General features: G+C 42.4%; 1 protein-coding gene across 4 annotated transcripts; it reads right to left on the bottom strand.

Annotated features, from left to right (window-relative positions):
- Positions 1–362: 362 nt before the first annotated feature.
- abl2 (c-abl oncogene 2, non-receptor tyrosine kinase) lies at positions 363–21521 on the bottom strand. Of its 4 annotated transcripts, none has more exons than XM_017407355.3 (11): positions 20744–21521; positions 10891–11022; positions 8690–8985; positions 8330–8602; positions 7998–8082; positions 7744–7921; positions 7456–7640; positions 7216–7368; positions 6604–6693; positions 6219–6398; positions 363–4438 (listed from the first exon to the last, which is right to left on the bottom strand). In XM_017407355.3, the coding sequence occupies exons 1-11, from the start codon at positions 20958–20960 to the stop codon at positions 2613–2615; spliced, it is 3615 nt and encodes a 1204-aa protein (XP_017262844.1). In that variant the 5' UTR covers positions 20961–21521; the 3' UTR covers positions 363–2612. The 4 variants fall into 4 exon arrangements, with proteins under 4 accessions (XP_017262844.1, XP_017262846.1, XP_017262848.1 ...); XM_017407357.3 differs by having other exon boundaries at positions 10891–11019; XM_017407359.3 differs by lacking the exon at positions 20744–21521 and adding an exon at positions 11192–11404 and having other exon boundaries at positions 10891–11019.
- Positions 21522–21896: the final 375 nt, after the last annotated feature.

The following is a 21896-nucleotide window of genomic DNA, read 5'->3' as shown; positions in this document are numbered from 1 at the left end:
TGTGAGCTTTAAATAAAAAAAAATGTACAATTAAAAAAAAAAGTTTGTTAACATTTGACATTTTAATCCCTGTTTAGATTCACATATTCCACTACGGTGTGTTTGTGTTTACATTGCACTCATCCAACTGAAGACGTGGCCTTTGGTATAATGATGTGTTCACGTTCTCCAGAACCCGAAACAGGGAGAGACACGAGAAAACACGGACACAAAGGAAACACACTGACGGAGAAGAAAAAAAACAAAAAACAAATATCGTGAAGATGAACGATCAGAAAGGTCTTGTGGTCAGTTTAGACATGGAAGCAGCTCGAGGTCAGACACTAGAAGACGACCGCTGATTAAATGTGACAGGTTTCTGATTTTTCAATAAGGCTTTCTGGGAAATCTGCTTTATTGTGATGCAAAAAAAAAACAAGAAGCAACAAGAGCACAAGTCAGTGAATCAACAAACATTTCTATGTTCAAAACCTGGATAGATTCAGATTAAAACAAATGTTTGAGTTTAGCGTGGCAGAGCTCGTAGCGTTAACGGCCATATTTTACTGAACAAAGTGCACCGACTGGTTTCAAGTTAGCATGAATGAAACGTTGTAGTGATTCGTGCTTCAATAATCCATTACCATTACGTACGGAACATAAATACTTTATTTTATGAAAAGGCACCAAAAATGATGATAAAGGATGATAAGTTTTAAATCCACAGTGACATATATTAAAGACACATAAGAACAGAAGAAATGAATAAGCTGAGATCCTTTTTTCCATCACTAACGGTTGTTTAAGTGTTATGGACCTGCTGTGATTACAGATTTCGCAGCACTTCTATGCTTTATATGTGTCATCGAACAGATGTGTCGGAGGCCTTATCCAGTGTACATTAAGATGAGGAGCAAACAATTGTAGAAAACCTTAGTGTGTGTGTGTGTGTTTGCTTTGTGTGCTCAAAAAAACAGAGCAGCAGTTTTTGAATTGTTAATTAGTGTGATCAAAATTCAAACCAGGGCCAGTAATTTAAAACAAAAATCTCTATATAAAATAAAAATAAATAGAAAATACGGCACCGTAAAGAAATTAAAGACACGCAAAGTTGAACACCTCACCAACACAAAGTTGGTCAAATGTGTGAGGATTATTACATTCAAAGTGCATCGTCAGGTCTGGGCTGACGAGCCGCAGTCTTGAAATGCATCTCTTTAGACAAAAACTCTGTGGACACATACATTTTATCCATGGATATGAAATAAATCAAATATTTCCATATTTTCTCTCTCTCTCAAAATATGTCTGTGCTTTGAACAAAAATAATTTAGAATTCAAGTTCATACATTCTAAAAAACAAACAAACAAACAAACAAAAAGCATTTCTCTTGAAATCAAATAAATCCTCGTGTGTGCTGAAGACGTACTGCAGTTTGCTGAGAGTTCAGTCCTGTGTGATTAGTATAAAGTAGGTCTCTGCGCTCGCTGCGTTAAAGAATTTGAGGCACTCGGGCCACGACAAGGCTACAGGGAATCCAGCGCTGTCCATACCGTGAAGGACACTTAAATTAAATTAAATAAAACTGTCGGCCTGCTCACATTCGTCCCTGTGCTTTCACACTCGTCGCCGAGCTCTTTTATCGTTCAGGAAAACAATCCAATGTGCAACAATGACTGAAATAAGGATATAATTTAGAGGGCTGGATGTTTTCACCATATGAACATCAGTCAGATCGCTCAGGGAAAGACGAAGGTGGTGTCACAGAAGACGCCCCGCGTTCAGTCGTTTGTTTCAAATAAATACCTTTCTTGGTCTGAGGAGTCATGATGAACGCCCTTCTGTCTTTTTTTAAATCTATAGGTGGTTGTCTGGAAATGTCACAGTTCGTTAGTCTCCAAAAAAAATAAAAGGCTTCAACAATTACGAGATTCATAATTAGATTGTGAAAACAAACTGAAATGAAAATGATTAAGAAAAAAAAAAAATCTGTAAACTGAACAAATATTTCTATTTGAGACCCTAAACCTTAAATCATAAGGAATCCCGATGCTGAGTCCACACATTTACATTACAATGGCTTTAAAAAAAATGGCTTATGGTCACTTGATTTCCCCAGAAAAGGAGCACAGAGCTCCACTGTGAACAATACATCCAGCTGATGAGTCACATTCTTGTGAAACGAGTTAAAGACGGGACAACACTTTTTCTGTTTTTCCTCCTGTTCGCTGCGGCCACCATCACTTCTCAGCGTGACAGACAAATAAGCAGAGTGAGTTTAACCTACTTTCCTGGCTGAACACACAGCTGATAACGCTCGACATTCAGTTAACAGAGAGGCTTGAAAACTCGTCGGAAAACATTGCATGTTGTGACTTGAACCACATTTAGCTTGGTGTAACATTTCATTTCTCAATATGTACAGTTGAGAGCAAAGTTAGTGTCCACACTGGCATTTTTATGAAACGTGTTTTTGTAAACAATAAAAAATATTACATTTTGTAGTGATTTCTGAGGTACTTTTAGAGATGTCTCATTTTGTCCCCCAAAGACCTGTTGACAGAACCGAAACCATAAAAAACTGGAAAAGTGATTTGCTTAGTAGAGGTGTCAGTCGGTGTCGTCACAGTGGCTACCTCTGTACCACATCACTAATCTCTTTAATACAGTTGTGTAGGTTTTCCAGCACAGTGTTGGAGCCGACGCCGCTCAGCCCTCCACCTCCAGAAGACGAGGCCCTCAGTTCCTGCAGGCTGAGCTCCAGCTTTCCCACCACCTCTCGAAAGGCAAATTTGTTCCTCATCTGGGGGATGCAGTCCACGTAACCTGAGCAGTAGTCCAGCAGCTGGTGGCCAGCGTCCAGCACCTGGCTGCTGGAGGGGCTTTCAGAGGTGGCGTAAAGCACGCTGCTCAGGCCCTCGGCGCACTCGAGCAGGGCCTCGCGGCTAACCCGCTCGAGGGGCACCCTCTCCACCTGCTGCCGGGTCCGCCGCAGCGCCACTTTGGAGCCGGCGGACGGTGCGGTGTGCGAGGAGGCAGTGGGGGTGGCTCCGTTGGCCATTTTGGTGGGAGTTGTGTTGGTGCTGGCGGGACAGGAGGAGGAAAACGAGGAGGAAGACGCAGGAGGCACTTGTGGTGGTGGCACTGACGGTCTACCTGTCGTCGCTCCACCTGACGTTCGCCCCGACCTCTGACCTTTCAACGTGTCCCCATTTATTTCTACAGGCGACGCGCTGACGGGCTCCTCGCCGTTACCGCTGTAGGACTGTTGCAGACTGCGCAGAGTGGGAGGGGGTGGAGGGGCACACTTGGGCTTGACGAGGCGAGGCCTGTCCCGCTCTCCTTGGTGCTCGGACAGCAGTTTAAAGCGGTTCCCCTGAGAGTCCAGTCCGACCAAGTGCACGTCAGCTGGGCTATGCTTCAGCGTGGGGGAGATCAGGACTGGAACTTTGTGGTTATGAGTTGGCGCTCCTGCCGAGGCCGACGACAGACTCGAGTTCTTTGAGGGAGACGACCAGCTCTGCTGCCTGTCCAGCCCTCCACCCTCCTCCCGGGCTTCTTTGACCCGAGACAGACCGTCCGATTCTCCCACCTCCCCTCCAACTCCTGGGGCCCTCAACCCTACAGCAGCACTTCGGGGTAGCAGCTTAGCTTTTGGCCGTTCCCTGATCTGTGCAGTACCCTCATCCATCCTCCTCAACAAAGATTCGGAGGGTCGTGTGGTCCCATTCTCTGGCTGAGAAGTGGTGGAGGCAGTTCTTTCCAGAGGGGGTTTAGCACTGCGGTTTCTAGGTAAAGTCAGAGCCATGCGCTCCAAGTCTGGTAACCCAGATGACATTGAGGAGGTAGAATTGGACCTGGGAAAAGGTTTTGGTCCTCCAACTACACCGCCACCACCCTCTTCTGAGGAGGCGGTCTTTCCGGTCCGTAGCCCCAGGGTTTTTTTGATGAGTCTCGGAGTGAAAAACCCAGCTAGTCCACTCCAGCTGCTGCCGCTCGGCATTTGAGATCCAAGAACCCCGCCTGAAGGCTTTTGTCCAAAAGCAGCGCCGCAGCAGCGAGACTGGGCCTGGGTGGGCTCCCCGTGAGAGTGAGAGGGCGAGGCAGACGCGGAAAAGCCCCCTAAACTGTCTGACTGGGGCAGCGGAGGCGGCGCGCTGAAATCAGCTGTGGGTTCGTATTTCTTGTGAGGCTGCGTCTCCATCTCCCGGAAGGAGCTGCTCCTCTTGGGTGGCGTTGGGAGGTTCTGTTGGAGTTGGGAAGATGACGAAGAGGACGACGATTTCTTCCTCATGAAGGAGCTGAAGAAGCCAGTCTTGCGGTCTCGCGTAAATGTGCCAATATCTTGTGAGTCCTCCAAAAGGCTGCTGGGAGATTTATCCCTCGACTGCTGTTTTCGGGGCAGAGCCGGGGAGCTGCCTGAACGGCCATCTCCCCCGAAAATAGTGGAAGCCCAGCCTGAAGAGAGAGAAAAAAACAAACCAATTACAAATGATAAAACTGACCTTACAGGGAGTCCTTCCCATCTTTGTTCATTGGAACAGGAAATGGAAAGTGTTAGCACAAACTGTTACTTAATATAATCACATCAATACATTAACGTCACTCAAATAGCTGCATGTTATTGAAAAGGATCAAATATTCTCATAGCAAAAGCTGTTCGTTCCTCCTTTGGGACTCAAAGAAACCGCGTTTCAGGAGACTGAATGGAAAACTTGAGCCCATGCCAGTAAGATGAACAGATATTTGAAGTCAATAATTTATAAGTTGCTCTTGTAAGAGCTGAGAAGTTAAACAATTTAGGAGCAAAGTGAACGCACAACTAACTATGCAAACTCTTCTACTCATAGAGTAATTCTGGCTTAAAGAGACTTTTTCTTCTTTTAAAAAATGACAATAATGGTGACTTTTATAGAAATATAAGCAGGAAATGGGACAGGAATATTGTGAACAGAAACTGTTAAAACCAAATTTATTACATAAAGTAATTTTAACTAAACAAAATTACAAATAGCAGTAGATAAAACACCCCAATTATTGCATTAATCTCTCTGTTTAGCAATACTATGTGCATATAAGCCATTTCTTCTCCTTTACAGGTGATATTTGATGTGATTTGTATACAGTCTCTGAGATGAAAATTGTTGCTGTTTCTGGGTCTTTTACGTTTCCGCCTTAAAAGCTTTATATCATTGTGCCACTTTTATTAGATTTATAAATTCAGGAACAAGACCTTTTTCTTTTATTGGTGAACACTGCTCAAGCTTTAAAAGCTGAGCAGAATTGCCACAGTTACACAGGAGAACGCCCAGTTTACACACAAAAGAATAAACAATAAATAATGTTATAAATAAAAGCCATTTTAAAAAATAAATAAGCAATAATTCACATATAATACATATGTTTTGCTAACACAATAATGTACAAATCATTTTAAGACAAAGAAATTAATAACAACAAAATAAATCATGTAAATTTAAACATGAAAACAACTTTACATCTTTTTGTTAACATGAAGAAAGTCGTTCAGCTGAATAAACAAACCTAATGCTCTCTTAACGCCAGACAATCAAAGAGAAGTTATTTTATAAAGAGACAGACATTTCAAATGGTTCTATTTTTGTCCATTAAAGTAGAAGTAACAACAAAGCCAGACAGGAAGAAAAAAGTGCCTGAAGAGGCTGAAGAATACGGCAGAACGGTAAGCTGTGATTGAAGACGCTCTTTGGAGTTACTGGATACCAGAGACTGTTGTAATGGATTTTTTCTTTAATCCATTATCCCTCAGAACAGAAGAATGATGGTAAGGATGGAAACACACTTAAGCATTTCTGCAGTTTATTTTTTATTGTTGATCATGTTTCATTTTGTCAAATACATGTTTATATCTTGTTCAGGTTTACTTTTATGGTAGGACTTGAATTTTCTGTTACTTTCTAGTAATGTTGGATATGAATTTAGCAGCGTCACTGATTAAAAGACAATTTGAATCGATGTTTTATGTGTTAGAACATTATTGGAGATGTTGGCCAATGAGTGATAACTTTTAACGGGAGGCGCTTATTGAAAGAAAACCCAGATTCTGGCGATCAGTTGGTGAGGAAGATGACAGCCCTTCTTCTCAGGCGGCGAGCTTTGCGGCGCTGCAGATGCTTCTGCTTGTCGTCATCTCCTGGCGTACCTGCAGAATCATAAAGCGCTGTACCCGACCGGTCGATAGTGAGGTGCCCGGCAGTACCTGAGTGACTGTGTGCGCCGTGGTCGGCATGCCCGTCCATTCCACCCTCAATGTTTTCCTTGTTTTCTGTGTGCTTGGGGAGTGGGCGGGATTTGGAGGGCAACAGGGGTGTGTCGTGACTGAAAGAGTGCATTGATCCGCAGTGACCAGAAGAGGTTTTACAGAGCTCTTCCGCAACCTCTGCAAAGTGCAAAGAAGAAAATAGTTTGTTGACAGGCAGCCAACATCATTTATTTACTGTATGTTTATTGACCTCTTTACTCTGACGTCAGCTTCTCACGCATTTTGAAAATTTTTAAGGCTTAGTTTGATCTAAAACTAATCAATTCAGATTTTAAAGTGTAATGAAAGCTTGAGAACAGAGAAGAAACTGACAATAAGGTACCTTCAGAAATGCTGGAATCATGAAACATCGTCTCAAAGGCTTGGTGTATCTCTGCAAACGAAGGCCGATCTAAAGGGCTCCACTGCCAGCCTGGTAGAAGGACACAAATATATAGTTTAGTAAAAGAAAGAAAGGTGAACAATCTCAAGTAGTTGTATCAGATACGTTTGAACACTGGGAATACTCAGTTTCAGGTGAGTAATAACACCAACATGATTTGCAGCAAACAGGAAATTAAGTCACTTTTACAAAGACTGCTAGTGACAACGTCTGTCATTGGCTCTTAAATCTGCTGCACTTTACTGACTCAAGTTCCTACATATTGTTGTTTATCTATGCAGACATGTCCACTATTGTTTTGACCCTTCTTTGTCAAAATTTTATTTATTGAATGTTTATTTTGCATTGGTTACCTCAAAGAAACATTATCAGCTTGCTTTAAATTTTCCCCACAGTCATATGCTTTGTGTATACAGGGACTAAACTGGACATTATGTAAACTTTGTAATGGAGTAAATTCTGCTTAATATCCAGTCCGGGTTTTAAAATCTGCATTCTCAACAATAAGCATAATTTTGTCAATAAATGTTATGCAAGAGAGCTGGAACTCACATGCCCTCATGAGTTCATAAACTTTGGGTGGGCATCCCTCCGGCTGCTCCATGCGATAGCCTTTCTCCAGAAGATCGTAGACCTGAGACAAATCAATGCCCGGGTACGGAGACATCCCGTAGGTGGCAATTTCCCAGAGCAGAACCCCAAAAGCTGCAAGAAAGATCAATAAGGACAGCTCAATACAAGCATAATTTTTAAAAATATTAAAGTAAGAATAAACGGAGAGGTTTTACTCACCCCAGACATCCGACTTGATGGAGAAGGTGTTGTATGCAAGGCTCTCTGGTGCAGTCCATTTGATGGGGAACTTGGCTCCAGCGTGAGCAGTGTAAGTGTCACCGGTCATCAGCCTGCTCAGACCAAAGTCTGCTACTTTCACGACATGATTTTCTCCGACCAGGCAATTTCTCGCAGCAAGATCCCTGAAGAAACAGTGGGGGAAAAAGGAAGAGAAATGAGTAATTTTAAATTTAAGGGAAAGTGTTTATATACACATCTGCAGCAACGTGCAAGCTGTGACCTTACCTGTGTATGAAGTTTTTCTTCTCCAGGTACTCCATGGCAGAAGAGATCTGTGTGGCCATGTAGAGCAGCACCACGGCGTTCACCTCCGCCTTTTCACAATCTCTCAAGTAATCCAGCAGGTTGCCATGTGGCATGTACTCTGTCACAATGTAGAAAGGAGGCTCCAATGTACACACGCCTGTGGGAGTGAAAATGTGGTGAAAACAAATGCAAAAACAGCGGAGGTACACAGGTTTCTGCCAATTAATACCGACCAAGAAGCTGAACGAGGTTTGGGTGTTTTATCTCTTTCATAACAGCTGCCTCTTTCAGAAACTCTTCAACTTCCATAGTGTCCTCCTGACATCACAGACAAACAAAAAAGGAAGCAAAAATCATCATTAGTAAGTTAGATGGAAAAAAAAAAAACAGAGGGAACATTATGTGTAATACCTACTACTACCTGCAGGTGGTGATCTTTAATCATTTATGTCTATGTCCCTTTTTTACTGCTACTTAAGTGAAAACAGGAACTCTAAACTAACCAGTTCAGGTAAAATATATCCCATAAAAATCAAATTAGTTTAGCAGAAAAGGCAATTCTAACCTTGAGTGTTTTGACAGCCACCGTCAGGTTGTACTTCTTCCAAACGCCAACATACACCTCCCCATACTGGCCTCCTCCTAGCTTGTGCTTCATGGTGATATCTGTGCGTTCCATCTCCCATTTGTCGTGGATGGGCGACACACCGTACACAGTGGGCTTGTTACATTTGGGCGCGGGATAGTGTAGCGTGGTGACCAGGCCATCGGGTACAGTGGAGTGGTGGTGGACCAGCTCAGCAAGGGTAGCAAATCGGCTTTCGGATGTCACATACACCTGAGCAAAAAGATAAGTGGTAAACACGGGTTAAAGTCGCACAACAAACAGAAGCAAAAATGAGCACTCTTGTCAGCCAAAGTCTACCTTTCCATCAGTGGCTGTGTTGATCCTGTAGTGGTACACTCTGCCCTCATAGCGCAGAGATATGGACAGCTGCCCGGGGCTGCTTTCACTTTCCCTGACCAGAAAACTGCCATTGATGAGGGAGGACAGCAGGTACTCTGCAGCGCTGCGGGACACGGGCCCATGGTACCAGCTGTGCTTCTCCAGGCTGTTTACAGGTGTGATGTAGTTGGAGGGGACCCAACCCTGACCGTTCTTAGACCGCACTTCACTCCACTCCCCATTCTGGTTGTAGCCCAGCACACGCAGCTTCTCACCTGGAAACACAAGGTGGAATAATGGTCTGCAAAATTCCAGCGCAAAGACACAATCACAGCTTTGATTAAACCAACATCTACTGCCAATGTGACCCTAATTTTCTCATCAACGATACAAGTCCTCAATGAATGTCCCTAAACATGTGAAAAACAAGTCCTTTAAAAGCAGGAGGCCTTTTGGTAAAATCAAAGACCGCAACAACGATAGAGGTAGTTGAAAAGCATATTTGTCATGAAGGGCGAGGCAAAGCCAGGCATGTAGAGACAGTCTGTTGTCTGTCTCTGACGTCGGTGCGGGATGCATGAGGGAGTGGAGACGGCTGATGTGCTGAAAGGAGTTATCAGTTTGTCAAAACACTGAATGGAGCAGGCATCAGTCCTGCCAGCTGGATGCAGGGTAAGATGAAAACAAAATAATAACAACAACAAAAAAAAGACAAACAGACCAAACAGGGTAAACAAATTGATTTAAAAGCCTATTAGATACCCAGCAACTTCAGAAAAGTTATAAGAAACAGGAACCTTTGTATTGTTGTTAAATGTTCAGCTTGAAGAGTGAAAGGTTTTTGCAAAAACAATCCAGTTTTCTTATTTGGCATCTGAATTGCATCGACACACTGTTTAGTTAAGTCTGGTTGCCCTGAGTTGCGCAACTCCTAAAACTCTGAAACGCTACTTTAAAAAGTTTTTGGTGTGACACTGAACAGAGCATTCCAATAAAATAAACACTACATAAAAACCTGCTACGGCAGCCAGGTTAGACAGACAAATAGAACTACAGGTTTCACTCTTGAAACAATCGAAGAATAAACAGATGATTATCCCCATCCAGCCTCCCAACCCACTGGTCCACTCTTTGTGTGCCTCCAACGTCAGGAGGGACTGGAAACACTGACTGCCTCGTGTCTTCATGCCGGGCACGAAAGGAGAGCTCTGGTCTGGCTTTGCTTTTCTGGCCTGGCATGAAGAATAGACCATGACAACGTGCAGACGTGCCCTCCTTCTGTTCTTATCCACCTGTTGTTATTGCAGTCGAACTGATTTTGTATGACTTCGGCATCAGAGGCAGCGGGTTTCGTTCCATGTGACGGAGGGAACGGTGGGGCGGACGGGAAATGTGCAGAGAAGCCTGAAAGCACATGTATGCTTGCATGTGGGAAGAAATCTCAGATTTACTCCATGACTCAGAGTTTGAACATCATTTCCATCTCAGGCAGCTGCCATGGAAGTCTTAAAATGTTGACTTAAAACAGTGCCACGTTGAACACTTTACATCAGCTGGAGACACAAGCCTCTCTGATAATAGCTCGTTTCAGCTGCTAAATAAGAAGAAAGACGTCTGAACTGAGGAAGGAGTGTGTGTACAGGACACAGAATATGACCAGTTTTTCCTGTTGTACAGTTTGCACCTGTTTTTGCCTCCAGCTAATAATAAAGTACGCAAAATGTACCTCATATATGATGTAAAATAATTAAAAGTGGTTTGTTGGCTTTGTTACCTGCTTACGTAATGAGGAAAATGTTACTGGCACGCAACATTCTTCTGGATTAACTACGCTTCAACTCAAGAGCATCGATCTTAAGAGATGCCAATGTGCCAATCCCTACCTCCACCTGAAATATGTTACTGATGACTCCACCTTCTGTTCTGTTGCAATTAATTGTGTTTCTTCTGAAGGTGAGGTCGAAAAGTAAATAAAACATCACAAAGAGGAGTTAAATTATGTTGCTGAGCAACAACAACACATGATGATACATGGAAAAAAAATGCAGTAGAGCAAAAATCGTTCAAGTTTCAGTTTATGACGTAAAATCGTAGTGACAAGTAGCAGAAAAATAACATACCCATAACATACCCAACAAAAGAACTTGTAACCAAGCTAACTAAATTGTCTTCTTATTTACCTTTGGTGATGCTGAGCGTGTTGTCTCCACTTGCGACAAAGTCATAAAGTGCAACAAAGAGGTTGGGGTCACTCTCAGCCGCCCCCAGCAGGTTCTCCTTCGAGCTCCAACGCACTGCCTCTGTCAGAACTTCTGGGAGAAAGGAGAAATAAAGAGTCAGCGAACGACACAGGTCAAAGGTGAACAAAAGAGTCTGGGACTGTAAATGCACACTAAGGTAAGAAAAAAAAAGACACTGGACAGAAAAAGTTTCTCTAACTTAAAGGCATCAAGCATCCTAGTATTCCCACAGACAATCTACCTGTCTGTCCAGGCTGCGTCTCCTGCCTGAACCCTGTACGGAGCTGAAGGCCGCTCCGACCTGCCCATTCATCTTCAAAGCTACTGCTCGCCTGCAAGCACCTCAAAAGCATCACTTCACTCAATCTGCTCTCAGAACAGCACCGTGATCACCAGCTACACAAAGAAGTCTGCTGTGTCCACCCTGTGCCAGGTTAATATCTAATGAGGGAGAGTTTTTTTTTTTTAAACACGTGCACGTAACCAACAAAGGAGGGAGGAGCAACAAGCAAACGGGGTGGGAGAAATTTACACAGGAAGTTAAAAGACACACACCCACTGTAACACAATGATTAGTTACTACATGCATAGCTAAGACATGCATTCAGTAGCAGCTGCCAAAGTTGCTGCGTGTCTGGACAGCAGCTGAGTGACTGGAGGAAGATTGTAATGGAATGGGTTAGGGCTGGAGAAGCAGCACCGTGGTACAAGCAACTGCAGGCCCATAAAAATGCTGTAATGTAGCATTAAAATCAGGTGAAACACACGCCAAACAACCAAGAGGATTAGGTTTACTCTCAGCAAAAAGCACAGTTAGCTCCATCCACTCAGGCTAGTGTTTTTTTTTTAAACAAATAGTAATTACAAAACAAGACAAAACAATGTGCAATTTAAATCTCACTAACCTCCTCTAGAATACACATTTTAAAGCAATTCAAAGCCACAAGCCAACTTCTAAAAAGCATTCAGTGTTTACAAATGTATCCGTATGCTCTGAAGGCTGTAGTTTCTTTGTGTTTATAAAGAAACTAAGCAACGGAAAGTCCAAACTATGGCAAGAATATAAATAACAAAGATTGCTTTTTTCTTTGCTACACCATATGCTATTAATGTGAAGACAATCAGATCAATGTTTTAAAAGCAGCGGAGTCCTCCTGCAGGATCGGCTTCAGAATAAATACCTAAACAGTTCTGCTACGTTATTTTCAACATAAACAGCAACAAAGTGTCAAATGTCAATTTATATGAATGACTGACTGAAGTGTGAGGCTTTTTCTGGTCCTTGGACCAGATAAAACGCTATACAAGTGCAAGCCGTTTACCATTATATTGTGAAATTCAATTTGAAATTCCAAGTTTATATTGGTCTAGTAAAACCTACAGTAAAAGGTTTGTTGCTCTTATGTTGCAGAAGCAGCACAGGTTTATAGTTAAAATAAACGTTTTTTATTATTTGTCTTTATGTTTCAAGCACTCGTTTTCCAAGGCATGAGCTACACAAATAGATATTAAAGAAAACTGAAAATCTGATTTCATTTTCCAACAGCGTATCGGTCTAAAAGGTTTGCCCACCTTTGTTCTGAAGCAGCATGCACTGCAGCGCAGCACTGGCTGTGACCTGGCTCAGCCACAACTCCCAGTACATCTTCTGCTCCGGTCTGGGTTAGTTACTGGTTCCAGTATGCAGAGAAATACCACTGTTGTCTTGATGACCTTAGTGTCTCAGACGACAAAAACCCAAAAACTTCCTGACAAAGTAGAAAGGCCAAAACAACACATCCCAAGGAAAAGTTGAATTAAGTTGCCTGAAAGTCTGACATTACAGCAGAGACGCTCAGCCTCCTGCTGAAAACTTCCTTCGAGCTTTGATGTGGCCTGAGAGTGATCAGACTTCCAGGTCCACATGGAGAACAGACATCCTATGGTCTCTGAAGTCTAAAGCACTCCGAGTGATGGCAAAAAAAAAAAAAATCGGTAAGGGGAGGGCACAAGGAAACATGTAGTGGAAGCGGGGCATGCATGGAGCTTGGGGAATACGGCGTAAAGGAAAGTCGAGCTGAATGCAATGAATGTGTGCGTATGTATGGTGTGGGAGTGCACAGGGACTGAACCGATGCTGTGGCCAACAGCAGATGGTTTTCCTCAAGAGGGAGAGGTCCAATTGACCCACACTTTTTTCTGTGTGTGTGTGTAGGGGGGGGTTCGTAAACGTGTGCAAGCGAGCTTGACTGCAACTGCTGCAGCCAGGCCAAACCAACTGTCAGAGCTGCTCCTGTTACACAGCTACGTATCACATCACTCTCTCAGGAATGTTTTAATGATATAGTGATATTAGGCCGTAAATATTTGTCAAAAGGTCTGAATCTGAAGAATCTTAAAATTTCAGTCATTACAAACAAAAAACGAAAGAAAGAAAAAAAAGGCATAAGTAGCTCCATTACTAATTAGTAAAGTTTTCCAAGGCTCAAATAATAATACGCTTTAATTACAAAAGTGTTTTTATTAGCCTGAAATTACTTTTAAATCCTCTTAGACTTGACTGGCAGCAAGATGCCATTCTCCTCAGCTCTACTCAAATCCAACGTGCTGAAACGTGTGATTGAGGGTGCAGCTGGCCTGCGTGGGGTATGTCGTGTGCCCGCCCGGGTGCCTCAGTGGGTGCCGGGGCGAGCAGCGGCACATGTGCAATCTGAAGAAACCAAGGCTTTGTGTTTCAGCAGGGCGCACGGGGTGTTTGCAAGACCGAGGGGGCATGCCAAGCCTGCACCCCCAGAGCAGCTGCGACAGAGGTGACCCTCCTCTCAAAGCACACATAACACGCAGAAACGCACATCCACATGGCACAAATCAGTGGTGACACAATTTCCTCAGGCCATCCCTGCAGCTGTTTGAATGTTTGCGCCTCAGAGCATCTATAAAACTGTCAATCCAACAACTAACCAGCTTGTGCCAAAGTATTAAACACAATAACATCACTTAAACACCCTTATCAAAAACAATACTGTTTGTAACTGAAGTCCACGAGCAGCGAGCTTAGGTTTTATTTTTAGCTGCAGGAGAATAAAACGCGGCAGCGTGACATCCAGAAATAACTTTCCACATAGTGATTGTGGTGCTGAGATAAACGGGCGGCTGTCTGCAGGAAGCTTGAACAAAACCCTCAGACAATGTTGCGGATGAGACCCACGTATACAAGACATTGCATAAGCCTCCATGACAGGCCAGATCAGATCCTGTGACTTACTCACAGACAGGAAAAAATAAGTGGGAGTCACAGACACATAAACCCCCCTTTGTTCCGACTGTGATCTAATCACACCAAAACTGAGACATATCAGAACTTCAGAGACGTTTAAGTAACGGACAGAAACAAAATAAATATGTGGGCGAAGACTGGGATTAAAATAGGGTTGATCAGAAACTTGTACAGTGGAAGATTCTGTCAAAATTTGTCCAAAAAAAAAACAAAACAAGAAATAAAAATGATTGATAACTTAGTAACTGTTCAAACACAAAGAACTGGTTTTCTGATCTAAGAAGTCTGAAAATATCTTTATATTGCCTGGTGGATGAAAATGTTTATGTCAATGTGTGTTTGTGCCTTTGAGTGACTGTTACCAAAATATGTCATGAACCACTGGCTGGATTTTAATAAAACTTTTCAGGAAATACCCATTTGATGTACATCTACAACTGATTAACTTTTGTAGCCAACTCAATTCAAGATGCCCAAATACCCTTAGAAAAATCTAAAAATGGCCACAACTCAGTCAATTTTACAGATATTGAGCTAAAATTGTATGTGGTAGAAGCTGAATCACCCCCAACACATAGTCTTAGTGTGATATCACACAAAACAGAGTAACACTATTTTCAAGGTTTGACCAAAATGGCTACAGCTCCATGATTTCTGGACAAATTAAGTGATCTTAGTGCAAAACTCCAGCATGAAACGCAATGGGTGATAATCATCCCTTCAAGGAACGCTAGGCTTTTCATTTTCTCTGTTGTGTTGTGTGTTTTTGAACAGCTGACAGACAAAAACAGAGATCGTTTTATAATAGAATCATAGGCACAGTTTGTTTTGTGTGATAGTTTGTGTGTCTGTTGTAGTTTCAGATATACAACAGAAATAAAGCACTGATGCAACCAGGTATGGCAAATAAAAAGCAACCAAGAGAGTTTAAAACAAATTAATAACCATAAGTGAAAAAGGATATCTAGCACTTTCAGTACAGAACTTTTATAATAAAAGTTTCCCAAATTCCTACACTTCATGTGGAAAGTTTTCTGTAAATGTTTAATGTCTCAATTAACTAAAAAGTTAAACGAAACGTCACTAAAAACATTTTGTCTTTTCTCGTCACAAACATTATGAGCTATTCATCTGGATTCTGAGAAGTCAACAAAGAGACAGTCAGAGAGGCGAGTCTGTTGTTCATGAGGACTACACAAAGGACAATTGGCTCATTAAAGCCGGATCACAAGTGTGAGCAGACAGACTCAGGACATTTGTTCATCTTAATGCCAAAACAATTATTCGGCTCGCTTATGTGGCATTTAGTTCAGGAGCAAACTGCACTTTTGTGTATTTTTTTTGCTTCTCAATGAACTTAATGACTACACAAAAATATGTACTGTGCACGCAGAGCAAGTTTACCCCTCTCTTCACGAGTTCTCTATGTGGCTGTCATGTCTGCTGTCTGCAAGGAAATAGGAAGTAAACAAACATCCGCCTAAAGTGATGGGGCAGAGGAACAGCATGGAGCCCTAACCCCTGACTCTCCCTGCCCTGCCCCTCTCAGGGCTTATTATGGGCTAATAATGGGCTTTAAGTGCTTCCCTTTAGGTGTGCTGGCAACCGAGCTAAGTGCTTCTTTATGTGACAGTAGAGGATTAGTGGCATATGATGATTTAAAGAGAAACAAACTGCCCTAATACAGCAGCGGTATGTTTCTTGTAGTTTTCCTTGCTCCTTTCCCCAACTATATTTAGATAAACCTACTACACCAAAATAGAAACATTCTGAAGTCATCAATATGTCTTCTATGCTTGGTGAAGAAACAAAAAAAGGCATCTGCATTTAAAGATAGTTTAATATCTTTCAGTGTCTCAGACCTTTTAGCCTCCAGAGAAAATATGTGACGACTGACATCAGAACGGTGCTTTGTACATTCTCGTCAACGCATCAAGTCATTTCTCTGACAGAGAGGACTATACATTTCTGCTTGTGGTGTGGTTTTGTTACTAACTCCTCCACAGAAAAAAAAGGTGCTCCCTACAACTGATTCACTGTAAGCCTAAACGGAAACTCTCCTTGTCTCCACCTCCTCGGAGTGAGGTGTTGCAAAAGAATCCGTGGATACATCCGGATGTCTGAATCTAAGCCGTCTGTGGCGTCGTTAAGCTGTCCTTTGGTGTAGGTTTTACCTGCTTTACACCTAATCACCTCTGAAAAAAAAAAAAAAAAAAAAAACACAACCAGATCCAAAAGGGAAGACTTTAACTCCACTTAAATCGCTCAACTAAGAAATATCGATGACTTCTAGCTTGTGCTGCCTTCTTAAATTTAATATAACCTAATTAATCTTTAAAAGCCTTGTAAAACCAGGACGTTTGGATTGCCTTTTGTTAGCGTAATGACAAGCATCAGAGCAGGACATATGAGGACAGTAGTCCCACAAGGAAACCAGATTAAAGGGCTTTTGACTGACTAGTCAGCCGGTGGATGATTGTGCTGAAGAAGCAGAGGATGCTTAATCCTCAACAAAGATTTAACAATTTTACAAACTCACCAATAAGTACGGAAGGAACTACGGAAAGGCGTATGTATGTGTAAATAACATACATGTGAGCACCTATAGTAAGCGTGTAAAAAAAGAAGTGCATTTCCAGCCAAGTTCTCAGCCTGCAACCCACAAGATAAGCAGCGATGATAATGCCAGCAGCAGAGTCGTCAGCAGACCATGATAAACAGGCTTGGCACAGACACTGTCTTTTTTCCTTTCCCTCTAAATCGAGATTATTTTCTTCCCGAAACACTATTGGAGTGCAATAGTAAAAAAAAAAACAAAAAAAACAAACAAAAACTAAGCTACTGCAACAATTTAGCTAAACCATTCAGCAGAGTTTAAAGCAGTGAGTGTCTTCAGGGTGACAGATGCGAGGATTGATTTCCCATCTGCACAGCCAATCACTAACAGCTCCGATTAATCTGCACCCTTTAATGATAAAAGCACTGGAGTCGAGGCCAAGGAATAAAAACCAGACCTGCAGTTTTTGGAAAAAAAAAAAAAAAAAAAAAAGACGAAAAGATTAAAGCAGACTGGTAGCAGATGCAAAGGCTTAAGGCTGCAACTTTGAGATGAGAAACTGGAGCGTGCATTCATAAGATGAAAAAAAAAGAAACTTTGGGAGAATAAACGGCTCTTAAGAGGTTAAACGTTAAATCTTCACCAATTCATTCAGCGTGACAGAAGAGAAATCACCCACAAATCAATGAAATGTCTGCATTGAAACCGTTTACCGCATATTTTGTCAGAGGCTTTAGGAATTAATGGGTATTTTATTCCTCTTAGACAGATTTGAATAGAGGCCTTTTGTAGCGGCCAGGGTTTATCAGAGGCTGAAGTAGTGTTCAAGCAGAGCTGATCAACTCGAGAGGGTGGAGGCAAAGGCTCAGTCTGAAGGAAAGACAAACTTTGTAGTTGGCTTTAAAAAAAAAGAACAGGCTTTGGATGAGGAAGGCGGCATGGAGACATACATTATTTATTGCAACCATTATAGTGTTTATTTTCTGTATATTGAATGCACCATTAATCATTTTGACTAAAATCCTCTGCTGCACAACACTTTTTGCTTTTAAGTGCATTGATCTCAACACAATTAATGTCAGGTCTGAGACAATCAGTTAACTTCACCTGTTTAGCCCTAATTTTTAACCCTATAAGGTGGTGAGCCACGGCTCCTCCTAGTGGTTAATAACAGGCAGTATGAAGAGGTTTCTTTTTACCCACGCCTAATCTTTACTAAAACATATTATCTTTTAAAACCCATGAAAATCTCACCATTAGGCAGTAAAATGTTTGAACTGTCCTTACCCTGATGCTATGCTTCTGGTTATACTTATCCTGATTGTTGGGGTTTCAGCGCATAGAGCCGATAGAAAAGTGGATTTGTCTCTAATCTAATTTCATCCATGATGCAAATCAGCTTAGGTTGTTAAAGCCTCGATAAAGGAACCTCTTTTCCCTTCAGGGCAGCTTTAACAGTATTGCTGTTTAGGTAGAGGTGGCTCTGTGTGCCTCATCAGTAATCCAGCCAGCAAAATATCCCAATCCACTCATCTGCCCCAATTTCCTTGATCTGTTAAGATCTCAGTCGTTTTGTAGAGTTGACAAAAATAACCTTCAGAGGCACCGCTACCATTTCTTTATGCCGTCACTGCACAAATCAATCTAGTGTGCGCATCACTTGAACCCTCTGCAGAAACCGAGATCTCTGAAATCCTGACAAAGCAAAGGGAGAAACCATCAATATCCCGCAGCCGCTGATTCGCCAACGCAACAATGGAACCAATACTTCAAGAGGGAGTCTGTTGAGCCGGCTCCCTTTGAATCAGCACAGTGGTGGTCTGCTCTTTGTCTGACCTTGTGTAGCTCAGTGTTTTTAGCTGATCTGCCTATCCTGTGAGTTCAGTACAGTCCTACGGGAAAGCAAGGAGGCTGCATTAGAAACGAGCTGAAGAAAACTGACGCAAACTTTAGATAGGCAACAAATTCATCCTGCCTATTAAACAGAAGTCAAAAAGGTACAGATTCTGAACAATTCGTTCATACTAAAAATGAGATATAAACATAGGAGCTTACAGGGTCAGGCAAATAAATTTCAATCAGTGGGTTTAATCTGAACAGACTGATTGGTTTCAGGCCTGCTGATACTGTGACAGATGTGTGTTTACCCAATGCCGATTATTAATGGAAAAACGGGCAGCACTGTTGGAAAGCATAACCTTAATGAACGTTAGTTTGACGTTTATTGGGCAAAAAGATAAATTAATGCAGCTACTTCAGCACAGTCTCAGTCTTGGTAGCTTTCAGAGGGAATTCCTGCAAATTTGTACAATCAAAACTGATAATTAAATCAGATCAGATAACATGTCATCTCCCTGGCTGACTCACAACTGCTGCTTGCGTGTGTAATTGTGCACTTGTTTTGTTCAGTCTCCTTGACAGAACAAGTTAAGATTACCACAAAGTCACAGTCAAACTAAACTAATTTAGCTGCTTCATCAATTCAAACTATTACTGAGCAAAAAAATAAAAAAGTAACTACAGACTGAAGAAGATGGTTGCTTGTTCATTTTTAAATTGACAGTTTACAGTCATTTTACCAAAGTAATCTTATTGTTTTGAGATACCTTTATGTTTGATAAAACTCATAAAGAGCTCAACTTAAAAAAAGATCAAATCAACAATTTATAGTATCATAACGCTTTATCACAACTGAAGAAACTAATAGAAAAAAGTCATTTTGATACTGAGTGGAAGGCTGAGTGCACAGGCCGAAGCTTCACCACTTAAAGAGTCTTTGTTCTATTATTGTGCGCTTTGAAGAGTTGCAGTCTCTCTGCAAAGAGGCTGTATGACTGCATCCTGGTGGCTATAAAAAGGCTCCTCTTGCCCCAACATCGGAGAGAACAGAACAGTGCCGACAGCGAGCGGCGCGGCACTTAGCGGGCTTGTCTGTCAGTCTGCAAGGACTGTTACTTTCGAGATGCGAGAGCCAGGAATTGAAAATGCCTTCCATTCCCAAAAGGTTGCACATTCTATGTGCCCTAGCTCACCGCGACAGCTCAAGAGGGCCGGGTCTAGGATTTAAAAGGAAACTAGACGAGTTATGCCAGTTCTAAACTTAATTTTTACATCAATGCTGCACATGTGAAGCAACCACAACTTGTGCAAATAAACAAAACAAAACCAACGGCAAGTTTGGAAACTTCCAACATGACACGAAGTGTACTACAAATGTATTAAAGTATGCACTGATGCAGCAAATGTGGAGGTGAAGGATTCTCTGTGAGAATTGCATTATGACAAAGAAATGCAAAATATGTGGCAGGTATGTTGTTATTTTTATTACCATTAATCGCAGATCAGCCACCACTAGATGTAGCAGAAGCTTATAAAGCGAGTTAATTTAGTGGGAAAACTACTCAGCTACTTAATGCAATGATCAGTGATTCTATCTAGATATCTTATCCTGATCCTGAGCTACAAAATAGAAGTAGCAGGAACTCCTGAGCCTGAATAGAGCTGGTTAAAGAGTATAAATATTGCAAACGAGCCAATTAAATAAGTACATAATGACATCAACTGCTTAAACAACCATTACATTAAGTAGTGTTTCTGTCTTGTAAGAGGCGAAAAATGGGCTTGCTTTCTTAATAGTAATGTGATTTCTGGAGAGCACATCAAGACCCCCAACTTGGTGTTTCATGACCCACAGCGGGGTCACGATCCCCACTTTGGGAACCAGAGGATACAAACAACAAACAGATTTGATGACTTTTAAGCATTTTACAAGAGCTGAGCTTTTAAGGATTGATTTAGGCATGACAGTAAGCTTTCTTTCTGCACACAAAGACAGCAGATACATAAAATCAGAATAACACTGAAAGCTAATAATCTGGGATACCGTAGCTATTTCCGCTAACAGAAATCCAACAGCAGCAAACAAATAGCAAGTAAAATAATGCTCCCACATTTCTTAATCAGCATATCTTTTTCTTTACCTGAATGCTGCGTGAATATATTTATTCCAGGATCGAGGGCGTTCACAGCAGTCGCCCTGCCCGGCGGCGTCCCGGTGCTACAGCCGGATTCTCGGGGTCTCCTCCCGGCGACGCTCCCCCGGTTCCCCTTCCCCTGGTGTGGTTGGGACGCGTGGGGCTGTGGTGGCTGGAGCCCGGTCGATGTAACCTCACCGACGCGGCCTACCTGCTGTCCCATTCCGGTAGTTTCGTGTGAGGACGTTCGGGACGAAGCAAGCAACCGCCACCGCGCACCTCTGGCTCACATTCCCCCGTGCTGGTGCGGCCTAAACCCGAATCCCCCTCCCCGGTGCTCTCCTCCCGACGGAACGAGTCGCTGTTAGCTCGTTCGGCTAATGCTAGCAGCTACGAGCGAAACCCACCCAGCCCGCCTCTAACAATAAAACCGCAACCCCGGCGTGTGGCAGCGACTATCTCCGTTCCGCTTGGTCCAGACGGCAGCCTTGCAGTAACCGAAGCTACCCGACGAGCAAGAGGCGATCAAATCGGACCTAATCGGAGCCGCTTCGCCGTTGTCCGGCCGCTGTGCGCCCCTCTGACGCCGCCATCTTTACCGCAGAATATGTGTCGCACAAGGCGGAGGGGAGGGGGTCCGCCTCGGTCTCCTGTCAGCGCGATCCTCCGCCTCTCAGCACCGGTACCAAATCCTCTGCCCCCCCAGCTAGATAAACTGAAAGCGTTTTTGGTCAGATTATAATATTCACAAAGATGATCTAATTGGTGTTTTACAAAATTGGGGTCGCGACCCCAGTGTGGGTCCCGAAACACCCAGTTCGGGTCATTAATTGAGCTCCAGAAATTAGATTTAAAGGTTAATTATTGCTAACAGCATGTTTCCTCTCTGAATGTTGCAAGAGATCAAATAAAGCCGATATAAATTGATAAAAATAATAATAGCTGTCTTTGTTTTATTTAATTATTTATTTATAAGCAATGTTTCATAATTCAACCTGCTTTGACTCGGGTCACAAGTCTCTGCTAGATATTCTGCTCTAAATTATATAAATCCCAGCAAACAAAAATAATTGTAATCATTTCATGTGAACACAAAGTATTTGCATGCAAACCTTCTTTGTATAAACTTATAACAAAATGGCACGCATAGCATCAAATC

This window comes from Kryptolebias marmoratus, linkage group LG24 (assembly GCF_001649575.2).
Source record: "Kryptolebias marmoratus isolate JLee-2015 linkage group LG24, ASM164957v2, whole genome shotgun sequence".
Lineage (NCBI taxonomy): Eukaryota > Metazoa > Chordata > Actinopteri > Cyprinodontiformes > Rivulidae > Kryptolebias > Kryptolebias marmoratus.
Note: the sequence above shows the minus strand (reverse complement) of the source record. Positions and strands in the feature narration are given on the sequence as shown.